We start from the raw sequence: 26,290 nt of genomic DNA, 5'->3' as shown, positions 1-26,290 counted from the left end.
CAGAGGCTCTCAAAGCTTCCACATGGATGAGAAGCTCAGGAACTTATTAAAATATAGTTCCTGGGGCCTACACTCAGATATTCTGACTAATCAGTTCTCCATTTGAAACCTGTATGCTTGGGGGGGGCGGGTGGCAGGGATTGCCAGGCATTTTTACAAACACTAACGTATTTGATCCAACAACCCTACAAAGTGTGTAGGTATTTTTATTATCCACCTTGCAGATGGGGAAATAGAGCCACAGAAAGATTATGTAATTTCCCAAAGCTCTGCTCTTTATTAGCTAGGATATGAACCCAGGCAATACAGCCTGAGAGCCTAAATCTTTAGCCACTGTATAGACCTTCAAAAACCATTGGCCTTGAGCAGTAAGTAGTTCCCAATCAAGCCAATTTTGCCTGTGGGACACATTTGGTGATGTCTGGAGACATCTGGTTGTCACAACTGGTAGTGAGATGCTACTGGCATCTAGGAGAAGCCAGGGATGCTGTTATAAATATCCCTAACAGAACTATCTGGCTCCAAGTATCTCTAGGTTGACAAACACTGGCCTAGAGCACAGGGGCATTAGTCACAGGTGCCCAGTAAAATCACAGAGCTTTCCAAAACCCCAGTGCTCAGGCCATACCCCAGATCCATGAAATCCGAATCTGGAGGAACAGAACTCAAGACCTCAGCATTTTTGAGAGCTCCCAGTGACTCCAGGGTTGGGGACCTCAGTCTTGGAAGCAGCTGCTCTTGCTCACCGTGTCTGGCAGTGGTATATAGGAAAGGCACCGGGACATGACCACAGGCCTCCAAGTCATTTCGCTTCCAAATACCCATGCAGATATCAGTCTGCATGCTTTTCCTGCTCCCTCAGTGAAAAATCTGATGAGGGTGCCCTCCCCCATCACCACCACCAACTCATCGGCAGAAGAACGTTCTCAGGGTACTCTTCCTATTAAGTGAGGAGTCCTGTTCCCCAGCCCCACCAACCCACTGCTCCCACACACAGCACACGCCTCAAGAATGGGAATAGAAATGACTGACTTTAATCAGTCTGCGATGAAATGAGCCTCTTTTAGAGGCCAGGTGGGGTGGGGAAGCCCTGCAGCAGCTAGGGCACACTCCTTCAGGCACAGCTGAAGCAGACAGCTCAGAGAAACCACTGGAAAGGTGGAGGGAGGGGGCAGTGGGACTCACAGCTTCCCCTGAGTGGGTGAAAGTGGCTTCTGAGACCACACAAAGCACCGGCCCCAGCAAGGTAGTGGGATAGGCCCCCATGCTGCCCATGCAGCAACCCCATGTGACCACAGGGCGGCCCCATCCCTTCTTGGTTCTCTTCTTCCTCCAGCCCCAAAGGGGGGAAGAGGTCCCTGAGCACATACAGCCCAGCCCTTGCCCAAGCTGGGTCAGACAGCCAAGCAGGAACTTAGACCCCAGTGACGCTCCCGGCTCAGCCTCAGAAACTCCCACTCTGCCATCTGTCCTCCAGGCTGTGCCCCAGTAAAGGCACAGCGGCAGGATGGGGGGCTGGCAAAAGTGGCTTCTGACCAGGGTGGCAGACAGTGTCATCAGCAGGATGGCCTTGCTGTGCCTGCCTGTCACACCATCTTAACCTCCAGGGTTTGGGCCCGTGATAGGTTCTGGCGCTGGGCTTTGACCATGTGCAGGCGTCTCCCGCGCAGCGTGAACTGGGACCAAGTGAACAGCTGCAGCACAGCACAGGTGATGGGCACCAGCACCAACAGGTAGAAGCAGCCCTGGCGGAGCGTCGGGGCCTGCGCCGGGGGCGGGGCCGGGGGCTCTGGCCATGGCTGAGCACTCCCCACAGGGGCCAGCGGGGGCTGCTGGAAGAGATCGTGACCTAGGACAAGAGAGCATGCAGAAAGAACAAGGTCAGCCCTGGTCTCCAAAGTCCACAGCACAGCGCCACATCTCAAACAACACACGTGTACGTCTAAACCACAACTCAATTCCTCCCCAAACTTGCTTCGCCTCCGCTCTTCCCTTCTCGGTGTCTGGTACCACTGTCTACCAAAACCTCAGTCTTCCTGGGTTCCTCAGTAAACCTCACCACTCCCCAAAAGCCAATCCTTCACTTCCCCCCAATTCCAAAACACATCCGGTACCGGGACACTTTCTTCCGGCCCCCTTGGCACCGCTTGCTCCAAGCTTCCATCGCCTCTGCCACGGCCTCCCCACAACCCACTCTCCACACAGCAGTCAGGGTGAAGTTGAAAAAACATAGATCAGACCACGTCACTCCCCTGCTTAAAACCGTGGCAAATAGAATCTCTTCACAACGAGAATAAAATCCAAACCCTGTCCTGATTTACAGAGCCCTCTACTTTCCCAGCCTTGTCTCCTAACCAGCCCTGATACCTGGGGCCTTTGCACTTGCCTCCCCTTCTGTCTGGGATTCACTGAGATCTTTCAAGACCAAATCCTTGCTCTTCAGTCCACATCCTAGGTGTCATCTCAGAGAGGCCTTCCTGGACCACACTAAAGTAGCTTCTCAGTCCCACTGTCCATTGTACCATTGCTTTTACCACTACCTGCTGTTTTCTCATTTGGCTCTTCACTGCCAACCCCATCCCTCCCCCCTGACTAGAATAAAAGTTCCATGATGGCAAGGCCATTGTTATTTCCCTAGAGGACCTGGAGCAACTCTTGGCAGAGAAAGTATTCAATACACACTTGTTGAATGAATGAATGACTGAACGACTGAACGAATGAACGAACGAACGAACTATTGAAAGACTGGAAGACTGGAGACTCAGTTCCTCTACCCACGTAGGGAGAGGCCGAGGAGTGGCCCAGGCACAGCTTCTGTCGGCCAGCTGCCATTCTCTCTCCCTTACTGGACCCAGTTTGTCTGCTGGTGTGCCAGGTAAGCTTTGACCCCTGGAGCCTCAAGAGCCCCTGCGCCAGCTCCCAGGGCCCTCACCTGTGTAGAAGCAGAGCAGCCAGGTGCCCAGCAGCGGTGCGAAGGTCTGGCCTGGCTTGGTCACCAGGGCCACCATGCCAAAGAGAAGAGCTGAGGCCGCCTGTTTACGGTGGTTCAACACCAGGTCCTCGTCCACCAGGTCAGTGACCACCAGAGTCAACAGCTTACAGGTGCCCTCAGTGAAAACACGATTACTGCCAGTGGAGAGAGGGGGCGAGAATGAAGGGGTGGAACAGAGCCGTGGGGGTGAGGGAGGGCAGCGCATACCTGGCAATGAAGATGCAGAGCAGGCCGGGGCGGTCAGGGCCAGCCAACAGCATGAGCAGGCTCAGGCCCAGCTTGAGCAGGAAGAGCCCCCGCACCACGGCGTAGACGCCCCAACGCCGGCACAAGGGCAGGAAGTAGAGGTTGTTGAGGTGGGGAGCGACATAGGAGATGCCTGGGCAGAAAGGGTGCGGCTTTGTCAGGGGCCACTGCCATAGCTTCCACAATTACCCACATCTTGGGGTAACCCGGGCGGCGGGGGGAGGAGGGCTCAGTCATTTGAGCAACCAACTTTGGCTGGGGTCATAATCTCACAGTTCATGGATTTGAGCCCTGTATCGGGCTTTGCACGGACAGCACAGAGCCTGCTTCGGATTCTGTCTTCCTTTCTCTCAGCCCCCTCCCCTGCTCGAGTTTTCTCTTTCTCTCAAAAGTAAACATTAAAAAAAATTGTTTTTAATTATCCAGATCTTAACGATCAGAATCAGAGTTGGCATTGATTGAACACTGACGACGTGCCAGGCTCTGTGCGAAGAGCTTCACATCCTTTTCTTTAATCCCTACAACTCTTTAGGGTAAGTACTATATTATTCCTACTTTACAGGTGACAAATGGAGGCCCCAAGAGTTTAAATAAAACATACCCAAGGCCACACAGCAAATAAGCAGAGTCAAGAAGCACACCCAAGCCCCTCAGCCTGTAATCCTAGTTGTTAAATAGCTACTGCGGGGGGCACCAAGAGAGCAGCCCTACCCTACTCACATCCGCAACAGGCCCCCCCCCTCCCCCCCCCCCCCCCCCCAGCAAACAGGGCCGGGTGGGGGCTGGACATGCAACCCCACAGCGGCCTCTGCCCCCTCTGCCCCCTGCCAGCCAGGCCCCAGCGCGGGAGGGAGTTGCGTCTGCAGCTGGGGGAGAGGTCCTGGGGTGCAAGCTTCAGTTCCTCCAGCCTGCACGAGGCGCCCACTCACCCAACAGGAAGGAGCCCGTGGACAGGGAGATGTGGTCCGACAACAGATGCTCCAGGAAGAGGGGGAAGAAGTTGCTGTTGAAGTGGCAGTGAAACACCTGCAAGCCGACAGGGGCAGTGAGGAGGCCGCTGGGCCGCAGGGCTGGGCAGCAAGGGCACGAGCAGGCTCTATCCTCATATCCCTCCACCTGGAGCATGCCAGAATAAAACCCCAAACCAAATTCCTATTGCTTGTCTAATTTTGCTAAAAGGTAGAAGGAATGATAAGATGATCCACGGAATGATTAAGATTTTTTTTACTGTTTAGTTTCAAATACTTGAGTAAAACAAGCTTGACAGTATAAACACCATCTATGTCTAGGCTGGGCTAGCCTCTGCACTGCATGTGTTTTAGCTATGGCACTTAGTGTTTTAAAAAGACTGTCACAGAGTTCCCAAAAGGGCACCCCTTTTTCATATCCTCACTGTGCAGGTGAGGACACCCAGGTCTGCCCCGACAGACCTTCCCAAGATCACACAGGGAGTTAGAAGCTCTGAGGGCGCCGGAATCCAGGCCTCCTAACTACCCGACCTGTGTATCCGCTATCAAATTGCCCAGCAGTCCTCACACGAGGCCCAGAACTGCTTTCCCAGCTTTTGAGGAGCCTGTTCCCTCGAGTGGAGCACGGCCTACCCGTCGGGCAGGGGCCTGTTCCCATACCTGCACCAGGTCCATGCCCACGAACCACAGGAAGTTCCGGTGGCGTGCCAGCTGCTGGAGGTACTGGCCCAAAGTGATGCTGCCTGCTTCCTTGCAGCCCACAAGCAGCTCCTCTCCACACAGGCTACAGGGCAGAGGGGAGTCACCAATGGCCTAAGGCTGGGCCAGAGCCATCTGCCACCCCAGGCCAGCCACCCATCAGCCAGGGGACTCAGCGTTGAAATCACACTCAGAAGTGTTGGTGGGAACCAGAAGAGCTGGGCCAGGCCACTCACCCGCCATCTACAGCCAGGGCTGGGCACTCCGGCTCCCTACCGGCTGCCTCAACCCGCCTCCTAAGCAGCCGTGTGGCCCCCACAAAGCCCAGCCCAGAGCCAGTGGCCAGTGCCACGCAGAAGGTGCGGAAGGAAGAGAAGTCTTCCTTGTTCCAGAAGGCATAGGAGGCAAAGACGGAGAGAGAGCCAGCTGCACTGAAGAGGGAGCAGTAGAAGTTGAGGTGGGTACGGTCATGGGCAGAGAGGGCCAGGTCAGCCAGCAAGGCATGATGGTGCAGGTCCACGAGAGTCAGGAAACCATCATAGAGGCACAGGCACAGCAAGAACTGCAGGCCAGCTGGGGCCCAGGGCACCCAGAATGCCAGGAACGACAATGCCAGCAGCGGCCCATGCCAGCCCAGGGCCCGCACCCGTGCCAGCACCACGGCCCTGGAGGAGAGCCCGGCACCCGACCTGCCAGAGAGAGGAGGAAAGTTGGGAGATGCTTTTACAAACTTGATGAGCCCCAGTTCCCCCCCCCCCCCCCGCCCAGGCCCCAGAGGAAGGACAGAGGCCCAGAGTATGGAACTCACACCAGGGTGGTCCCACTGAGCCCTGAGTCCTCAGCCTCTGATTTAGGAAGCACAATTCTCCAGGGGGTACACTCTCTTGTCTGGTCCCTTGCCAAGCCTGCCAGGGCTGATGGCCAAAGGGTGGTGGGACACCTATTTCTCAGGGTTGGGGGCAGTGGTGGGCCCAAACAGGATGGGGTAAAGGAATTTGCCAGAAGCAACACAGAGTGTTTGCTGTACAGCTCCCAGTTCTAAGGACCTGACAAGGCAAGCTGAGGTAAACCTTTTCCCACGTGAGCAAGGCAACAGTTAGTCAAGGCCATTCTCCCACATGGTCAGAGCCTGACTGACCTTGGGAAGGGAGGGAGCCTGGTCAAAAGCTGAAAATGGTTTCCTTTTTCTCTCCCCACCCCAAACACAGACACCCCCTGGGGAGGAGTGGGATGGGACAGGACCCATGGTGACCCACCCACAGGACACAAACCGGGGCTGGGAGCTGAGGAACTGACGGTCACTCAGCCAACCGAAGAGGGGGTCGTTGAGGCTGTTCCAGAGGAGAAACACCGTCTGTGGGCAGAGAGGAGATGGGGCAGGTGGGCTCCAGGCAACCTCCTCTCTGGAGGTTCCCCACCCAGCCTGCTTGCCACCCCTCAAGATGAGCACAGCTTTCCTGCCTGCAAACCTCTGCTCAGGTCAGCCCCTCTGCTAAAACCCACTCTACCAGCCACCTCCCCCCATCAAACTCCCACCCATCCAGGGTGAATTTATCCAGGTGATAAATGAACATTTATCAAAGCTCCAGCTCCAGCTTTTCTTGCTGAATTGAGGTGGGCAACCTGGCCAGCCCCAAGCTCCAGACTGGGTGGGACCCAGCCTTGCAATCCGCCTGGCTCCCACCCAGTGCTGGCCTACCTCTCCAACCCAGAAGGCAGTTTTGTTGATCTTGTACACCGAGACAAAGGTGTCCACATAGTAAAGCAGGAACACGTTGTGCAGGACGGAGATGAAGAGAGCCAGGGAGCCATAGACCACAGCCGTAGGCAGGCCCAGCATCCAAGCCTGGAGCCTGCCCAGCCCCATGGCTGCCAGCTCAGCCTCAGCCCCAGGAGCACTGAGGAGCGCTCACAGCCAAGGGCAGTCTGGCCATTCTTGTCCCTGGGGAAGAAGGAGCCCGTTAGCTGCAGGGATCAGAGCCAGCTCTGTTCCCAACCCCAGACCTCTGAGTCACTTAAAAACTCATTTCCACTGGGAGAAAGTTTGTACATCAAACCAAGCTGGGGAATCATCACTGACATCAATGACTGTACAGCGGAAACAGTGCTGGGCTGGATACCACTGAGAGTAACCCAAGAAGACTGATAAAGTCGTGGGAAAAGAAGTGCTGAGCCAGGTCACATGCTAGGGGAGTGTGCTCAGTATCTTCTTTCATCCACACTATCTTATCACACACACCTTCACAATCTGGATGTGATGACTGTGGGCCTGGGCACACAATGTCCCTGTAACCTCAGGCAAGCTACTTGACCTAAGCCTCAGTTTCCTTTTCTGTAAAAGGGCAAAGGGGATGATCATGTCCACTCTGCAGTGGAGGGTAAGGGTCAAGTGAGGTAACTCACAGAAAGCGTTCAATAAATGGATGGTGGTGGTGTCATGATTATCCTTATAAAATCCCTACAATACAAAAATTATAGCACAATTACGATGTTATTGGAAAGCACCCGCAAGCCCAGATATGTTAAGTAATTTGCCCAATGTCAGACAGCAGAAAAGTGGGAGATTTGACCCCTGACCTGTCTGGTTCCAAACCCTTTTCTGCCACTTGACCTTTCAAATCAGGTTCCTATACACTGTTGGGTAGAATAGAGAAAGTTGCTACGATGTCAGGTTCTGTAGGTATAGAAGAATGATAAGATCTGGCAAAAGTCCACACCTACTCATGCACTTTGATTCTGGAAATTCCACTTCAAGGAACTAGGCCCAAAGGAATATGTACAGAGACGTTCATGGCAGCAATAGTAATAAACAGCAAAAAGTTGGACACAGCCCAAGATGCAACAAAGGGACTGGCTCAGCAAGGCCAATGCTCTCCAGAAAAGGCAAGCATGTGGGCCACCTTGACACATAGGAGAGAAATTCAAGAACATGTTACATGAAAAGAGAGAATAAAGCACAGTGTGGGTTCCTGTCTTCCAACCAGGCTGACTTGTACACAGAGGCGGGAAGGCAAGACTGGCCATGAGTGGGAAGGAAATAAATCAGATTTTTATTGGAGCAGGACTTCTCAAACTGGAACGTACTTTCAAGGCACCTGGGTACTTCAAAATGTAGATTTTTGACTCAGGAGGTCTGGGGAGGAATCTGAGATTCTGTATTTCTAAAGGGCACCCAGGTGGCGATGGGCTACTGGGCCATGACCACACTTTAAGCAGCGAGGCATTAAGTCTGGCTGTCTTTTTTTAGATTCAAAGCTGCTGTTCTCTTTTCAGAATAACCCGTGTGTGTTTGTCTGACCCCCCCCCAAAGGGAAGCTATGAGGACTTCCTTCTAACTCCCTGTTGCAAGTTAAATCAATGTCCCCCCAAAAGATATGTTCAAGCCCTAACCCCCAGTACCTGTGTGACTTTATTTGGAAACAGGATCTGTGCAGATGTAACCAAGTTGAGATCATAATGAATTCGGTGGGCTCTAATCCAGTGATGGGTATCCTTACAAGGAGAGGGGAATTTGGACACAGAGACAGACACACACAGAAAGAAGACGGCCATGTAAAGACAGGCAGAAATTGGAGTGATAAAGACACAAGCCAAGGAACGCCAAGGACAGCAGGCAACCACCAGGAGCTAGGGAAGAAGCAAGGGAGAATTCTTCCCTAGAGCCTCTGGAGGGAGCACAACCAACCAGAGTTGACTCAGACTGTGAGAGAATAAATTTTAAGCCACCCAGTTTGCAGTAATCTGTTACTGCAGCCCTCTGAAATTTACACATACTCTCAAGGACTATTCCTCTTAGAGCCCTTGTGACCCAAGCCTAAACTCAGGCACACTGATGTGCGCACACACACACACAGTTGAAACTTCTGCTTCCCATCATTGTCGGGCCCTAGAGAGCCAATTTCAGCCCCAGTCCAACAGTAGTGACCCCCAGGACCTGTCCTTGCCCCATGACCCACTATGGCTCCCCCTCCATGTCCACCCTTCCAGAGCCTCTGCAGTCTGGCTTCTCCCTGCCTCCCCGAGTCTCCAAGTCACCCTCTCCTCTGGCCAGGCCTTTGTCCTTGCTGGTACTCCTGCCAGAAGTGGCCTCCCATATCCCATCCTTCAAGAGACCACACCATATCCAGACTTTCTCCAGCCCCTCACGGATGCCTCCTGCCGAGACTCTCCTGACTGCCTCCACTCCAACCTGTGGGTTTCTAAGAGCAGGGCCTGCTTCTTTGCCCACCCTCTCCCTCAGAGGGCTGGACTCCACCACTCTCTGGTAGAGAAACAGGCCCTGAGGGGAGAATAAGTAAGGAATCCCAGAGGGATCTCTCAGGCTCATTGGAAAATGAGGGCAGTTCATTCAAGAGATCCAACCTGGTGCTCGTCTTTGCCTAGTGATGGGGAATGAGGGAAGGAAAAGCAGATGGAACAACCTAAAACCAGCCACGTCTGTGACAATGTCTCCTGAGCTACAGTGATCCTACTTTGGCATCAAAGCCAGAAGATGGCCAGGTAGCCTCTCTCTGGGGCTCTTGAGCCCCTGAAGAAACATTTGTTAGGAAATATTCCCCCCCCCCAGTTTTATTGAGGTATAATTGATACACAATGATCTGCATATATTCAAAGTGTGCAGTGTGATCAGTTTAAACTGTTTACACCTGTGAAACCACCGCCACAATTGACATCATGAACATATCCATCACCCTAAAAGTCTCCCTGGCACTTTCTAAGGAACATAGCAGAAAGAAAACACAGTTGAGGGTCTTGTAAGTCCTGACTCTACCATTTACTTCCTGTGTGACATGGAACGATTTGCTTAACCTCTCTCTGACTTTCTTCATGTCCAATGTGGCGCCGACTATCGTTAGCAGGGGAAATTATTCTAAAGCCCTTAGCACATAAGTGTGGTGAACACTCAAACTTCAGACATTACTGCTATTGAGCCTCTCAGACCTTCCAAACCCACCACACAAGGATGGGGTGAGTGTTTAAGTAGGCTTCACGCCCAGCGCGGAGCCCAACGAAGGGCCTGAACTTCCGACCCTGAGATCAAGACCTGAGCTGAGATCAAGAGTCAGACGCTCAACCAACCGGGCTACCCAGGTGCCCCAAGGATGGGCTATTAATCTAAAGGTGCTTTGGAGCTGTGAAGCACAATTTACACCTCTGTTGCTATCCTTAACCCAGGTCACTTTCTCTGATTCCCCAGGGCTTTTCAGAACCCCTTGCCCCCACACACACCCCACTCCACCCCACCTCACCTCACCTCCAAAGCCTTTGTCCAAAGGGAGTGAAGGCTCCCAGGCCCCTACCCAGATGTCCAGTGACCTGCCCTGGTTGCTAGAAGGTAAACCTTGCAGGCAAGTCCCCAGCCTCCACCAGCTGGCTTCCTGCTGAAATGGCAGAAGAAAACCTCAGAGGGGGTTGAAGTGGGAGGGAAGGGTGTGACTTTTGCCATCAGAAGAGGGCGAGTTTAAATCCCAAATGCACTTCCTACTAAGAATGTAACCTCAGGCAAGTCACTTAACCTGTCTGAGCCTAGGTTTCCTCATGTGTAGGATGTGAATAATAATACCCATCCTTTTTTTTTTTAAACATTTTTTTCATTTTTGAGAGACAGAGACAGAGCATGAGCAGGGGAGGGGCAGAGAGAGAGGGAGACACAGAACCCAAAGCAGGCCCCAGGCTCTGAGCTGTCAGCACAGAGCATGATGTGGGGCTCCAACCCACAAACCGTGAGATCATGACCTGAGCTGAAGTCAGACACTTAACCAACTGAGCCACTCAAGTGCCCCATAATACCCATCCTTTAAAGGAATGCAGGAAGGATTAAACTAATGTCCAGAAGCCCAGAGCACTGTTACATGGAAGATGTTTAGAAACTGGCTTTTTCTTGGGCTCACTCATAAAAGATCAGAGTAGGAGCAGGGGAATATCTTGGTAATCCAGTCCCTTCTCATGGTAAGGCAATTTGAGAGAAAAGACAGAGCACACAAGAGTAAATCAAAAGAGAGAATCTAGGGGCACCTGGGTGGCTCAGTGGGTTAAGTGTCCAAATCGAGTTCGGGTCAGGTTATGATCTCATGGTTCGTAAGGTAGACCCCCTTGTCCTGCTGGGATTCATTCTCTCATTCTCTCTCTCTCTCTCAAAAAAAAAAAAAAAAAAAAAAAAAAAGGTTAAGAAAAAGTCCACAAGTAGCAGGAATGCACGCAAAATTCAGGAGTGCCAGACACAAACCCGCGCCACAGGCCAAAGCTGGAGGCAAAACAACCTGTCCAGATAAGCCTCTGCCTGGAAGAGGAGCTGGGGAAGGAGTGTCCAGGGTCCTTCCAGCAGTTTCTCTTCCAGATTCTGCTCCTCCCCCAGGAAACACCTTCTCCTACTCACCCTTCCCACCCTCAATACGCCCCAGCAGAGAACAAGAGCTCAGCCTCTCCAGGGGAGGAACAGCTTGGAACCCACACCAGCTCAGGTGCATAACCCAGGGGAAATATCCTGTAACCAACTCCACCCCTACCTTGGCACCTGGCAGGAGAGCCTGTTGGAGGCCCCCAGGGCCTACCCCCTCCCCCCGCCCCCTGCTGGTATGGTGTCAGTTATGTGGCTTTGAGCCAGCCTCTTCTCCCTAGGCCCGGTCTCCTTATCTATAAAGTGGGATGATAATGCCAGCCTCTTGGATTGCTGAGGGGCTGAAATGCAAAAACGCACCAAGCATAGAACCTGGCACATACAAGTTCCTCAATAAATAGTAGCTACTGTTACTCTTTTTCGTATCTCTGATGTCTGGTTTCTTGGTCTTTCTAGCACCCAGCACTGATGCCTCTTGCTGCCATCCCTCAAATTCTCTTTTAAATGCCACCTCCGCACCTTTGTTCATGCTGTTGCTTCCACCTAAAATACCCAAGATGTAACTACATATCATTGCTCAGGCATCTGGGTATGCCTGGCTTTTACATCCATCATCAAGAATCCTTACAACTCTTGTTACGATTCCCATCTCCTAAGTGAAGAAACCAAGGCTCTGAAGGTTAAATACCTGGCCCCAAATCACAAAGCTATTAGGTGCTGGAGCAAAGATTCACAACAGGTGTTTCTGACTAGAAAATCTCAGCATTTCTCAAGTCACTGTGCCCAACCCCACCACCATCTTATGAAACTCTGCTGATTCAAGGCCTAGTTCAGTGGCATGGCCTTCCTGAGTACACCTACTCACGTGTTCTCTCCCTTTCCAGGTCCCTTGGCTTCTTTATCAGGATCCAAATACCTCCTGTACCCTCCTCCAGTACCTAAGCTCCTTAAGAACAGGGCCAGGTCAGACCCGTTTTCTACTCCCTGCCCCCACCAGGCTTCTTCACCACACAGCAGGTACTCAATTAATACCTGCTAGGTCAATTTGCCCCAAACAGGCCGCTATGGGCATCCCCAGCACTAGGGAAGAGTAGCAGCCATAGGAGTGCCACCCCCAAATCCCACTGTACCCCTCAGCTCTGCCTGGCTGTGGGAGTCAGAAAAAGGCAACCTGGGGAGCTGTGATGTACCCTGCTGAATAAAACATGTACAGCAAGGCAACTGGGGCACAAAGAGGAATAGTGATAACAAAAAGTAACATTTATTCATCTCGTACCATGTGTTAAGAAAGCAGATACAATATGGAAAGGGAGCTCAGAGCAAGCAGGCAAAAGAAAGACACCAGATCAGGAAGGGTTTTGCAGACTACACACAAGATTCTATCCTGAGGACAATGGGGTGGGGGACACGGGGGAGGGGGGGGGGTGAGGTGACAGAACCAGATCCGTTTGGAAGGAATCCCGTAGCATAAAAACTCTCTCCTCTTGACCCATCGGGCCTCTGGAAGAGAAAGAACTAGAAAGGACGGAAATCGTAGCATCTCTCTGATTTCTGAAACTTTATCAGGCCTATAGTGGGTAGGGGGCTGGTGGATTTTATGGAGGAAACCAAGAATGCCAGACTGGGACCCTAGAGTGAGGGGCGTGGGGAGGATGGGTGTTGATTCCCTCCAAAAGGCCTACTGACTGTAGGCAAAGCAGTTTAATGCAGAGGGAAAAGGCCACTGACAAGCATAATTTAGAGTTAGGAGCCCTGAGTCAAGTTTGAACACTATCACTACTAACTACCTGAGTTTATTCCTACATCTGTGAAGCAGGAGAAAACAATTCCATTCTCTACCTGTCCTCAGGGGTATCAAATGAAATTAAAAGGTGTAACTCCCTGTGCAAATATTAGGTGTCCTTTTCTCAACAAGCAGCTGACCTCTGAATTATCTGCTGCATTTTCTGTTTCACAACCACCTTGCCTCCTTGCCCAGTCTCCTCAGAGCAGGGTCCAGGCCTGGCAGGAGGACCTCCCCTGGAGGGGGCGGGGGGGGGGGGGGGGAAACACCCTCCATTCCAAATACTCATGGGCCTATTCTCCTCACTCTGGAAATGAACTTTCTACTTACTGGGAGAGGGACCTTCCTCCTCTCCCTCCCCAACAGGTAACTACAGCAGCACTGGATGGTCAGCGACTTCACCCTAGGACCACCTGTCCCCACCAAGCCACTGAGCAGTCTGGGGCTAACCCAGAAGCTCTTTACTCAATAGCTGGCATGCTGCCGCTGAAACATGTGCTTCTCCAGCCCGTCTGTACATTAAAATCACCTGAGGAACTGCTTAATATCGAGGTCCAGGCCTCACTCCTGACCAATTTAATCGGAATTTCCAGGGATGGGGCCCAGCATCAGTGTTCTTTTAAAGCTCCCCAAGTGGTTCTACTATGGAAGCAAGGTTAAGGGCCATTATGTTAATGAGATGGATCCCAAGCCTGATGCATCCCGCGACCTCAGCTCCCCCCCGCCCCGGGGGGCCCTTCTGCAAAGATGCCACCCTCACCCCTTGAGCCCAAGCTTCTCCCACCCTGACCCGGGGGCTCTCCCATCCCACAACCTCATCACTTCAGGGACCCCCCGCAGACAGCTCCCAGGACTCCCAGAGCAGAGAGCATTCCTGTCCCCCTCGGGTCCGTTCTTTGTGTGTAACCGGCCCCCAGTCCGGCCCGCTCCTGCCCCCGCGCCCGGGCCACGGGAGAGCCCCTCACCGCAATCGTGGCAGGCGAAGCCTAATCCTGCGGCTGCCTGGAGCCAGGTGCGAGCCAGTGCGCCTGCGCATTCCCCGCCGGAGGCTTCCCCAGCCTCTCCCTCCGCCCCCGCCCGGCGATTGGCTCCGTGCGGCTCCCGGGACCGCGCCCCGGCAGGTGCCCGCGCCCGAGGCTGCCGCCGCCATATTTGTCACGGGCGCTTACCCTTAGGGACCGAAAAGAAAACGTGGGCGCTGGCCAGAAGAGCAGTTGGCCTGGGTTCCTGACGCTTCACCCCTTCTCTTTCAACTCTGTGAAAGCTTAAAGCCAATTTCAGTTCAAATCAATAAGGCTTTTCTGAGCGCTCCCCCTTCTCTCCCCCGTCCTTCCTTAGTATTAATTCACAGAATGGAGAGTACAGCACCTTCCTACAGGCCTTGTGACCTGCCTAGATGCACAGCGAGGCAGGTGAAGAGATGGCAGTGGCAGGACCTGGGACTTCCTGACGCTGGATTGTGAGCCCCTGAGGAGTAGACGTTCCCAGCTTAATGTATGGGCACCGGGGCTCAGGCCACAGATGCCAGGCCCGGAGAGAGCAACCTTACAGCCCAACTATTTCGTATTAAAAATAGTAATGATAAGGGCGCCTGGGTTGCTCAGTTGGTTGGGTTCCACTCTTGATTTCGGCTCAGGTCATGGTCTCCTTGTTCGTGGCCCCAGGACAGGCTCTGTGCTCCACAGCTTGGAGCCTGCTTGAGATGCTCTCTCCCTCCGTCTGTCTCTATTCCTGCCCTACTTGTGCTGTCTCTCGTTCGGTCTCAAAATAAATAAACTTTAAAAAAAAATTTTTTTTTTATACTAATGATAAAATACAGGGTGTACTGAACTCTCACTATGTGCCCTGTACTGTGTTAAGCCCTCTACATGCATTATGTTGTTGAGTCCTCACATCCCTGGCAGATAGGTGATATATCCCCACTTGACAGATGAGGAAATAGGTTTAGAGAGATTCAATGACTTTCATACAAGCAAGAGGCCCAGACCAACTGGAACCCAGCTCTCCTGACTCTCAGAACATGAGTCTTTCCTCTTCCTACCACTGCCCAGGCCCTAAAGTCAAGTTTTGTTTTGCTCAGTCCAGTCTGGTGAGGATGTCTCATGTCTTCTCCCAATAAACCTATAAGCCTCATTAGGTTTCCAGGCAATCAAACAGCACACACTTCAGACCTACTGTTTTCCAATGGAGCAATGCACCTGGCCTTTAGCTTCTGGGGGACCTGGGGCTCAGTCCCCTAGCTCCATTTCTTTGTTAAGGGACCCACCTTTTGTGAGCCTCTGTTTTATGCCTTATAGGGATTTTGCAGGCATTAAATGTGAAGTGGGAGTGTTAGTGTTTTGCAGGCTTTTGGCTTATCAACAGCCTTGATGGTTGTCACCAGGAAAATCGTCCAATTCCTCCTGCCTGACAACCTGGCAAAGGGCCCACCGACAGCAAATGGTCCAACAAAAGAGCCCTGGAGTGCAGGGATTAGAGTCTGTCCAACCAGTTCCTGTGGAGCCCCAGGGGTCCCATGAACTTTGCTCCCAGCATCCACCTCTCACCAATCTGTCTCATTTCCCTGCTCCCTAATCCTGCCCCCTCAAACCTCCTATCTATTTCCTAAGCCGCACAAATCATCTCTCTTTTAGACTTCAAGCAATTTCTGGAGCCCATTCTGTTCCAGAAAGCCCTCATGAGCAAAAGGAAGGTGACCATTATTCCCCCATCCCAAACCCATACCCCCATCAGTGCTTTCCTGGCTGAGAATACAAGGCAGCATTCAGCATGGTGTCTGGCACACTAGAGCCTCCATAAATTGATGAAAGGAGTTCCCTTTTCTATCTCAGATCAGCCTGTGTCTTTGTTGCAAAGCAACCCTGACTCTTTACTCAGCCCTCCCTGGGTGTCCAGTGGGGAAACAGGGGACCAGGAAGGGCTGCCAAGGGGCCAGAACTTAATGTGACCCAATATGAAAATCTTTGGCCCTCATGTTGCACTTAACGTCCCACAGTTACACTGAGGTTTCTCATCCCTCTGATTTTATAGACGATGCAACCAGTTACCCTCTTGTGTCAGCACTGGGACTGGGTCTTGTAATTATCTCTGATTTCCCTTCCTGGTTGCCAACCGGAGCTAACTGGGAGGTGACATAGGGATGCAACTAGGGAGTCACAGCATCTCCCTGAATTCTTGAGTCGTATCAGAGTCCTTGAATTGTGGGACAAATAGATACATAAACACTCTCTCTCCTTGAAATTCTGTCCTCCCTTGGCTTCTGACCTCTCTGATCTACGGTCCATCATGTTCTCTCCCTATCTCTCTTCCTCAGTCCCCTTCCCTGGGTCACTTTTCCCCTGAGGCTTTCTTTTTTTTTTTTTTTTTTTTTTTTTAATTTTTTTTTTCAACGTTTTTTATTTATTTTTGCGACAGAGAGAGACAGAGCATGAACGGGGGAGGGGCAGAGAGAGAGGGAGATACAGAATCGGAAACAGGCTCCAGGCTCCGAGCCATCAGCCCAGAGCCTGACGCGGGGCTCGAACTCACGGACCGTGAGATCGTGACCTGGCTGAAGTCGGACGCTCAACCGACTGCGCCACCCAGGCGCCCCTCCCCTGAGGCTTTCTAAAAGTGGAGGGCATTTCCTCGAGTTTCCATTTTCAAAACTCTTTTCATTTATTCTCTCCGACTTGTCAGGTCAGGGTAAAAGGGACTTCAAAAACAAGATTGCTGCCTTCAAAAGGCAGCAAAAGTGGAACCCAACAAATTGGCAGCCATGATGACAAAGTGAGGTGTGGGCCAGGAAGCAGCTGTTCCGGTCCTTCAACTACTATTTTTCCCTCCATGACTACCCCACCTCCCATCTCCAGCCCGAATACAAAACTGCCGACAGGACAGCTCCCCAGATGAACCACCTGACTTCATCATTGCCTTAACTTCCAATCACCCACTAGGGGTTTTTTTGGTTGTTGTTTTGTTCTTGTTTTTATCTCCTGGCTTGCCTTGATTATTCTCCCAGACAACCAAGCCAAAAACATGTGCATCCACCCCTATTCTACCCTTTCCACCCAGGCAACTATATGGGATCAACTCTAGGTGAATCTCCTCCCCTCTCTTTTCCAACCCGTTCTCCTGTTTTGGGTGTCAGTTTTCCTGGGCTAGTGTGAGAACCTCCTCCGCAACTGGCTTCCAGCCTCTCTCACCAAACCATCCTCTACTTTGCCCACAAGACAGCCTCTGAGCATGCAGTTTGCTGTTCAAAAACCTCTCAGGGCGCTGTATTTTGAAATTTTTCATAAAATGCTGGGGAAAACACTCAGGGTGTATTGCCGATGCAAGCATCAGAAGACTCCACTCCACGGTGTGAGAACCCAAACTTTTACTTTTCTAAGGACTTAGGGTGATGGTGCTTTGTAATTAAAAATAAAAGCCTATTTCATTATGTCTTCTGTAATTAAATTTATATAAAGGAAAACACAACTGGCTATGTGGGGAAAGAAAAAATAAGACTCCACTCAAACCAGATTAAGCAAGAAAGGAATTTATTGGGGAGGGAGGGCATAAGGAGGAGGCATTGGATGAAGGTAGTCCAAGGTACAAAATCCAGTTAAATAAGTACTAGGGATGTAGTGCACAACATGATTATAATGAACACTGCTGTTACGCTGTATGGTATATATTTGAAAATTGTTAAGAGAGTAGATCCTAAGAGTTCTCATCACATGGAAAAAGATGTTTTCTTCTCTATAAAATTGATGGATATTAACTAAACTTCATGTGGTAACCATTTCACAATATATAGAAGTTTAACCATTATGCTGTACACCTTAAACCTATACAGTGGGGTATGTAAGTTATATCTCAATAAAACTAAATGGGGAAAAAAGAATTTATTGGTTCACGTAACTTTATTTTTAAAAAAGTTTTTTTTAATGTTTATTATTGAGAGAGAGAGGCAGCGCGTGAGCAGGGGAGGGGCAGAGAGAGAGGGAGACACAGAATCCGAAGCAGGCTCCCGGCTCTGAGCCGTCAGCACAGAGCCTGACGCGGGGCTCGAACTCACGAACTGTGAGATCGTGACCTGAGCTGAAGTCGGAGGACGCTTAACCAACTGAGCCACCCAGGTGCCCCGGTTCATGTAACTTTAAAGTCCAGGGTTCAAATGATGACATCAGGACTGAATTTCTCTGTCCCTTGGTTCCACTTCTGTGGTGCCATGCTCAGCCTTTACCTCGCCACCCAGACTGCATACTTTCAGATTTCCATCCAGGGGAAAGAGAGCACTTCCCTCCACCCCAAGACAACAAAGTCCTGGGCCTGGCTCCCACTGACCCAAACTGAGTCACCTGGCTACTCTAAACCAATCCCTAGGGCCAGAGGGATGGCAGGTGCAATTGATCTTCCCATAAACCATCCCTAACTAAGGACAGAATAGAGCCAACTCCCCCCAGAGCCACTTTACTGCGTAGATTATGGCACCGAACCCCAAAAACCTAGGAGCCGTTACTGGAGTCAGGGTGAATGAATGTTGAGAAACTCAGTTTGGTCCTTATTTTTCACATTTTGCCTGAACCACCTCCAGACCAGCAGAGGTCTTCAGCAAGCGTGTAGGGACGAATTGTTAAAACACAGGCTTCTCACCCTCCCAAACTCCCAACTTGGGCTTGGTCTCACACTTTCCCCCACTTCCCACCCAGGTGTGACCAAATCCCCATGTGGGAGCAGGTGGAGAAAGGAGCTAGCCCCATAGGTCCCATCATTGAGTTCCAGGCTGGGGTGAGGTCAGTCTATAGGTAGTCTTGGACATTCCTCAGGCACTGAGATTTGGAGAGGGCAAAGCTGTAAATAGGAATGGGGAGGGATATTAATTTCCTATTGACACTGTAACAAATTACTAAAAATTTAGCGGTTTAAAACAACACAAATTTGTTATCTTACAGTTCTGGAGGTTAGAAGTCTGCCTCATTAACTAAAATCAAGGTGTTGGCAGAACTATGTTCCTTTCTGGAGGCTCTAGGGGAGAATCCATTTCCTTGCCTTTTCGAGTTTCCAAAGGTCAAAAGCTCACGACCCTCTTCCATCTTCAAAGCTAGCAAAAGCTGGTTCATCCTCATCACTCTGACTCTTCTGCTTCCCTCTTCCACATTTAAGGACCCCTGTGATTATATTCGATCCACCTGGATAATCCAGGATAATCTCATTTTAAGGACAGCTAATTAACATTAATACCATCTGCAACCGTAATTCCCCCTTGCCATATAACATATTCACAGGTTTGCAGGGATTTGGCTGTGGACATAGCAGTGGGAGGCCTCTCCCAGCAAAGGCCACTGTGTTCTGAGACCAGTTCTCAGCGTGCACGGAAGGTAAGGCTCCCTTCTTGGAGCTCTGGGATAGGGAGTGTTAGGTAGATAGTCCAGCCCAGTCCCAATAGCTGTCCTCACTAGGCCAATGGCCCAAGTGAAGACTTGAGAAAGCAGCTCACTCAGGAATATAAAAGTGTGACATCACCAAAGTGAGTGTAGAATTTCCCAGAGGGCAGCTGGTCTTTGAGGGATGCTGAGAACTTAGAGGAGAACCTGTAGGGGTTACTGCAGATGCTGCTTGCGTCAACAGAAGAGGAAGAAAGAAAGTATGATGGCCTCACAGCCCACCATCTGGGAAAGAGTATCAGTTTTTAACCATCCAGCAACTACCACCCACCTCACTGGAGAAGAGAGAGGTGGAGGGCTGTGGCTTGCAGCCAGAGGAGCCTGGAGCTTAGACAGGGTTTCACGCTGCCTGGATGAAACTGTCTGGTTTCACCCAAGCAGCTTCTGGGCTTTGGCCTTAGTTGGACTGGGTTCAAATCCCACTCTATTTAGACGGTGTAAACCTTGGAAAGGTTCTCACCTTCTCTGAGCCTCTAGTTCCTTATCTATTAAATGAAAATGGTATCACCATGTTCTTCACATGGCTATTAAGAATTAGTTCTTGGGGGAGGGGGCGCGGGGGTTGTTCAGTTAAGGGTCTGACTCTTGGTATCAGCTCAGGTCTCACTCATGGTCTAGCTGATGAGATTGAGCCCTGCGGCCTGGTTGGGATTCTCTCCCCCTCTCGCTGCCCCGCCCCACCTCAAAATAAATAAACTTAAAAAAATAAAATTAAAAATAAATTAAAATAATTATAATAAATAACTTAAAAAATAAATTAAATAATTCTTATGCAACATTCTAGAGGCGAGGATTATGAGATAGTGTGAAAGAAGCCCCAGCATGGATTAGCAATAAAGCTACGTCTTGAGACAGACATGGGGTTGAATTTTGCCCTTACCATAACTAGTTGTGTGAGTTTGGGCAATATATTTAACCGCAATAAGCCTACATCACTGGGAATGTTTCCTAGTCATAGAATATGTTTCCTGTGTCCCAAATCTGAGGCAAGCAGCTTCCTATTTAAATGGGGAAAATATTAGTACCTCCTTCCTAGGGTTGATGTAATCTTATAGATGCTCATAAGCAACTCGATTCAGTGCCTGATGTACGAACTTCACTCAAGTTAGGATAACTCAACCCATTTGGAGGAGCTGGGAGGACGGGATGTGGGGAACAGAGGGCTAAACTGATTGCAAGATATCCTCAGGGATGTAGTGGTGAGGGCATCCCTAAGCACAGGCCTCTAGGACAGGCCAGTATGAACAGCAGGCTCACCCAGTGTAGGCACAGGCTGGCTGGCTTTTGGCCAACACAATGTGTTTCCCTTTGCCTGGAAACCAGAAGGTGTGGCTGAGGCAGGGCATGGAGAGGAGCCTTCTCTGGACCTCTCTGGTTCCCTAAATGCTGGGGACCAGCTCCCCCCGGGCTGAAGGAGACACCTGGAAGAACACTTCACGGCTGAAGGCTTGAAAGGCCTTGGGTCCTTACTGCCTACTGGGAGCCTAGGGTTCAGGCCCAGCCCCGGGACAACAGGTGAGATGGAAGCTGAACGCCTTAGGAAGAGTTCCCCCAAGCCATGATGCGCGGTGGACGGGCTCCTACTGTGAACTAGAGCCCTGGGTTAACAGGCCCCAGGGACGGGTGGTGGAGCTAGAACAAAGGGTATCCACGCACACTTCCCACCGCAGGTGTGGACCAGGAGCCAGTATAAATGCCCGCTACCTGAGCTTCAGACCATGTACTCGTACAGCTGCCTAGAGCCCGGAGCGGGCGTCTGGCCTCCGCTGCAGCCCCTCACTTACTCCTACCCGTCCCGCCCTCTGCTGCTGCCCCTCATCCACGCCCACAGCTGCTGCTGCCGGCTTCCGAGCCTGACCGCGGACGAGTGGCCGGCTCCGCGGGAATACCACTGCTTCCACAGCCAAGGCGCGCCCCTGGCGGCCGTGCCGCCCTCGTGGGCCTTCCTGCAGACCTACGCCGCGGCCCTGCGCCCGCCTTACCCCACGCCCGGCTACCTGGGGCCATTCCTACAGGGGTGCGCGGCGGAGGGGATGGCGGCCGCCCAGCGCAACGCGCCGTGGCCCGAAGGCAGTAGCTTGCAGCTAGAGCTGCGATGGGGCCGCCTGGAGCGTGCTCTGGGCCCGCGCCTCCAGCTGCCCGACGTGGTGCGGCGGGAGCTGCGGCGGATGTACGGCACGTACCCGCGCACCGACGTGCGCGTCACCTACCGCGGCGGCCAGTTCCTGCTTCAGGCCGCGCCGCGCGTCCCCGAGCCTGAGTACCGTGAGCAGAGGCGCGTGCTTCGGCCGTCCGCCAGCAGCGGCAGCGAAGACAGCAGCCCGGCCGCTGAAGCGGCGGAGCGTGGCGGTCGGAGGAAGAGAAAAGGCCAGAGCTGAGGACGCTGAAGGGTCCGGTGGCCGGCCGGGTGAGCACGCGTGCGGCTCTCCTCCCCTGCGCGCCGCTGCCCACCCGCGACGAGGGAGACCTCCGCTGTGCGCGGGCGCTGGGTGCATCTGTCACTCGCCTTTTTTTTTTTTTTTTTTTTTTTTTTAACCAAAACTGCACGCCTCCCACCTGCTGCATTTCCCTGATTTCTCTCATTTTATTGCTGGATGGCGGGGGGAGGGCGAGAAGATTATCAAGGACATCTCTTCTTGTTTCTCTTCCCTTCCGCTTGGGCTTGGGAAGCCTGGGTTTGGGGTGGAAGAAGGGCCTGGACCCTTTGTTTCGTCTCTCCCTCCTCCCCATCTTAGAAGCCTGCCCTGCACCAAGCCCCCACTTTCCCTTTTTCCTCTCCTCCCTCTACCAAAGCTCCCAGAACTGCCCAAGTTCCTTCCCAAGCTGAGGGCCCACCCATCCACAGATTGTAGTGAAAAGTAAATAAATGAGTAAAGTCAAGTGTATGCTGCGAGATCACTTTTCTGGTTGGGGTGAGTGCGGGTGTTCCCATTTGTGTATGTGAGCCCTACTTCCCTGCCTCTGGAAGAGCCCGTGTGCCTCCTCATGGGCTGGGCCTACCTCCCTTCTTCAGCAGCTCTTCTCCAGTGTGAGGGACGACACACTCCTAGGCCCTGCAGCCAGCCAGGTGCCCCGCCACCCACGGAGGTATTGCGAGAGCATAAGCTCTTTTCTTGAAGCATGGGTGGTAGGCGCAGCTGAAGAAGGAATGCCTAGGATGTAGATTTAGGGCTGCCACTGACACTTTCTAGTCATGTAACGAGTCTTTCTGAGCCTCAGTTTCTTCGTCTGTAGAAGCATAATATCAACCTAGTCTACCTGGAAAGTTCACTAGGGTTGAAATTTAAGATGAATGTCACTTTTCGTCTCCTAATTCTTGCTAACCGTCTTTAACAGGCTGAATTTGCAGTATTCCAGAAGTTTGCGGGAGGGGTAGGCCACACATCCTATGTGAACTATGGGTCTGGCCAGACCCCACATCTGATGCCCATGCTGTACAAATTTGGCTCCTCGTTAAATTGCTTTTACTGAACTTCCACTTGTTGGATGGAAACAGCTAGCCTGGGTATACAGGTATGTTATTGAAGCTGTGCAACACTTGATTGATTACTGCTATATCTGTGAACTTCATGGAGACGTTCTCTCAAGCCTCACTACTTGGGAAGGGTGTTTCTCCTAATGAGTGGTTTACTTTTATCTTGGAAGCACCAAGGATCTCATAACTGGTCATATTTTTCTCTTTGCCCTGGCTTCTAGGGAGCTCAGAGGCAAATTTGCTTAGCATCTTTTGTGTAAAGCCTGGATCATGAAATTAGGATCATCCCTAATTTCATCTTATTTTCCTTTCCTTTTTTTTTTTTTTTTTTAATTATAAAAACACAGGGAGGTGGTGTAATGAGTCTGCTGTGTGACCTTAGGTAAATTGCTTAATGTCCCTGAACCAATTTCCTCATCACAAATGGGGGTGATGGGGACTTCTATCTCATGAGGTTATTGAGAAGATGCCATGAAATGCACAAAATGTTTACCACAGCGTCTGGCATGTATTAAGTGCTCAAATGTTAGTGTTTGTTTTTAAAATAAAATAGTTGGCTATATAGAAATATATCAAATAGGATAAAAGTCTTTTTTATATCCTCAACCCCAAATGATAAGTAGGTTCCAACCTATTATTTTTCCAATTTTTTTTTCTGTGCACATATTAATTGCATAAAAGGAATTTCACCGTTTTACCTGTTACATTTTACAGTAAGTATATTTTGGACATCATTCCATGGTAGTGTACCTGGAGCTACCTCATTCTTTAACAGCCACCCAATATTCCATAGCATTTGGATTCTTTCCAGGTTTTAGCTGTTAAAAGTCCATCCAACAAATGTTTTGAGTGCTTATTATTTTTTAAGTTTATTTATTTTGAGAGAGGGAGAGAGTGAGCGAGCAGGGGAGGGGCAGAGAGAGAGGGAGACACAGAATCTGAAGCAGGCCCCAGGGCCTGATGTGAGGCCTGCACTCACGAACTGTGAGATCATGACCTGAGCCAAAGTCAGAAGCTTATCCGACTGAGCCGCCCAGGCACCCCTTGAGGGCTTATGATTTGCCAGGAACTATTCTAGACCCTGGGGATACAGTGATGAATGAGACAGCCATGGCAGTTTCTGCCTGTACGAAGCTTACATTTTAGGGGGAGAAATGAGGATGGGGTAACAGGCAAATAGATGAAGGGAAGTTGTTATACGTACTACAGCAGGAATAAGAGGCTGAAATAGAAAATGTGAGCAGAGTAGTGGAGCCTAGAATAAGATAATCAAGGAAGGTTTCTCCGAGGAGGTGACATTTAAGTTGAGATCTAAAGAATGTGAAAAAGGTAGCCATGCAAAGAGAAGGGTGAGGGAGAAACCAGGCAAAGGGTATAGTGGGTTATCTGTGGGAATATAGTGGGAATGAAGAAAGTTATCTTCATTCACTCAGTAGGCAGTTGAGAATCCATAGCATGCCAGGCCTCATTCCAGGCACTGGGGTTGCAGGAGAGAAGCAAACAAGTCCCTGCCCTCATGGAGCTTATTTTAGAAGTGTAACACAGAGAAACAGAGACTGACAACAAGCAAATGGGTGAAACTATGATGTAATATCAGATAGTGATAAATGACGTGGTGCTCTTTTTTTTTTTTTTTTTTTTAAGTTCATTTTGAAAAAGAGAATCGCAAGCAGGCTCTGTGCCCAGCTCAGAGCCCCACATGGGGCTCAACCTCACAAACTGTGAGATCATGACCTGAAATCAAGAGTCAGATGCTTAGGGGTGCCTGGGTGGCTCAGTCAGTGAAGCGTCTGACTTCAGCTCAGGTCATGACCTCATGGTTCGTGGGTTTGAGTCCCATGTCAGGCTGTGCGCTGACAGCTTAGAGCCTGGAGCCTGCTTCGGATTCTGTGTCTCCCTCTCTCTCTGCCCCTCCCCTGCTTGTGCTCTGTCTCTCTCTGTCTCTGGGAAATAAACAAATGTTAAATAAATAAAAACATAAGTAAAAGAGATGCTTAACTTAGCCACCCAGGCAACCCTGGGGTGCCGTTTTCAATAGGATAGCGAGGGAAGGTTTCTCTGAAGAGGTGATTCTTAAGTGGAGACCTAATAAAGACCTTTACGAGCCATTTGAATACCTGGGGGAGAAAAGCAGGTACAACAACCCTGTGGCTGGAGTGCCCTTGTCCTGTAAGTGAGCAAGAAAATAATGATTAATGAGATTAGAGATGAAGCCAGATCCCGTGGTACCTGGAAGCCGTGTTGAGAATTTTGGACTTTATTCTTAGGGGTGGAGGGTTATAAGCAGAGGAGAATGTGATCAGATTTTTTTTTTTTTTTAATTATTCTGGATGCTGTGTGGAAAAGAGACTGTAGAGGGGCCATTGTGTAAATAGGGGGACAAGTTAGGAGGCTTTTAAAGTCATCCAGGCAAATTCAGATGGTGGCTTGGTCTTATTTGGAAGCAGTGAGGGTGATGAGAAAAGGAATGTCCTTGAATATACATCTTTGTTCACATATACAAGTATTAAATTGTTGAATATAAAGTCTTAGAATTAGAAATTGAATCATTGAGCAATGACACCCTGGTGGCCACAAGCACAGCCAGCACCCAGATCTTTGGTTCTAAATTCCATTCTCCACTGAAAGAAACCAAGCACATTGGGAAAATGGCTGTTTCCAAGGCTGTAGCAGGGAAGGTACAAGAAGAGCCTGGAACAACTTGTGCCAGAAAATAAAGGACTCCTCAGAAATGTCAAACAAGGGGCGCCTGGGTGGCGCAGTCGGTTAAGCGTCCGACTTCAGCCAGGTCACGATCTCGCGGTCCGTGAGTTCGAGCCCCACGTCAGGCTCTGGGCTGATGGCTCGGAGCCTGGAGCCTGTTTCCGATTCTGTGTCTCCCTCTCTCTCTGCCCCTCCCCCATTCATGCTCTGTCTCTCTCTGTCCCAAAAATAAATTTTAAAAAACGTTGAAAAAAAAAAAAAAAAAAAAAGAAATGTCAAACAAAGGAGCCAGCTTGAAGGGACCTCCACTAGCCAAATCAGGAACAATTTAAACATCAAAACGATCACTGTAACAGATTATTATCTACTGAATAAAATAATATCTATAAGTACATACTAACATTAACTAAATAAACCAATGTGAAAGGAAAGCTTGCTCACAGCAGGAGGAACAATGAGCTTAGAAAATCAGCCCAATCAGTAATTGATTCCGGTGAGAATCATTCATAGATACTAAAATTATTGGGCAAAAGTTTGAGGATAAACAGGCTGTTATATAGTTTAGAGGTATGTTCCAATAAGATATTTATTAATTACAAAGAAAAAAGTAGTAACTTAGTAGAATCGTAGGGAAAACGAGGATAACACTTTAAGCCCACTGCCCAAGTGGTCCC

The 26,290-nt window shown here is 50.5% G+C and overlaps 2 protein-coding genes across 3 annotated transcripts; one reads left to right on the top strand and one right to left on the bottom strand.

Annotated features, from left to right (window-relative positions):
- Positions 1-1,012: 1,012 nt before the first annotated feature.
- Positions 1,013-14,083, bottom strand: MFSD13A (major facilitator superfamily domain containing 13A). Its single transcript, XM_058697609.1, has 9 exons — positions 13,991-14,083; positions 6,605-6,847; positions 6,177-6,259; positions 5,142-5,594; positions 4,867-4,990; positions 4,168-4,264; positions 3,200-3,371; positions 2,933-3,126; positions 1,013-1,849 (listed from the first exon to the last, which is right to left on the bottom strand). Exons 2-9 carry the CDS (start codon positions 6,770-6,772, stop codon positions 1,587-1,589), a joined length of 1,554 nt encoding a protein of 517 aa, XP_058553592.1. The 5' UTR covers positions 6,773-6,847; positions 13,991-14,083; the 3' UTR covers positions 1,013-1,586.
- Positions 14,084-20,860: 6,777 nt separating this feature from the next.
- Positions 20,861-25,652, top strand: C13H10orf95 (chromosome 13 C10orf95 homolog). Of its 2 annotated transcripts, XM_058697608.1 has the most exons (3): positions 20,861-20,953; positions 21,109-21,845; positions 22,775-25,652. In XM_058697608.1, exon 2 carries the CDS (start codon positions 21,157-21,159, stop codon positions 21,814-21,816), a length of 660 nt encoding a protein of 219 aa, XP_058553591.1. In that variant the 5' UTR covers positions 20,861-20,953; positions 21,109-21,156; the 3' UTR covers positions 21,817-21,845; positions 22,775-25,652. The 2 variants fall into 2 exon arrangements, with proteins under 2 accessions (XP_058553591.1, XP_058553589.1); XM_058697606.1 differs by lacking the exon at positions 20,861-20,953 and having other exon boundaries at positions 21,061-21,845.
- Positions 25,653-26,290: the final 638 nt, after the last annotated feature.

This window comes from Neofelis nebulosa, chromosome 13 (assembly GCF_028018385.1).
Source record: "Neofelis nebulosa isolate mNeoNeb1 chromosome 13, mNeoNeb1.pri, whole genome shotgun sequence".
Taxonomy (NCBI): Eukaryota; Metazoa; Chordata; class Mammalia; order Carnivora; family Felidae; genus Neofelis; species Neofelis nebulosa.
The sequence above is the reverse complement of the archived record's forward strand: the minus strand, read 5'-3'. Positions and strand labels throughout refer to the sequence as shown.

What these genes read in the sequence shown, in the direction of transcription:
- MFSD13A (XM_058697609.1), bottom strand. Translation starts at nt 6,772, where the DNA reads ATGGGGCTGGGCAGGCTCCAGGCTTGGATGCTGGGCCTGCCTACGGCT. An exon ending in TGGGCATGGACCTGGTGCAG is followed by an intron (nt 4,265 to 4,866) that starts GTATGGGAACAG and finishes GTCGGCTTGCAG; the next exon opens with GTGTTTCACTGCCACTTCAA. An exon ending in CACGGGCTCCTTCCTGTTGG is followed by an intron (nt 3,372 to 4,167) that starts GTGAGTGGGCGC and finishes CTTTCTGCCCAG; the next exon opens with GCATCTCCTATGTCGCTCCC.
- C13H10orf95 (XM_058697608.1), top strand. Translation starts at nt 21,157, where the DNA reads ATGTACTCGTACAGCTGCCTAGAGCCCGGAGCGGGCGTCTGGCCTCCG.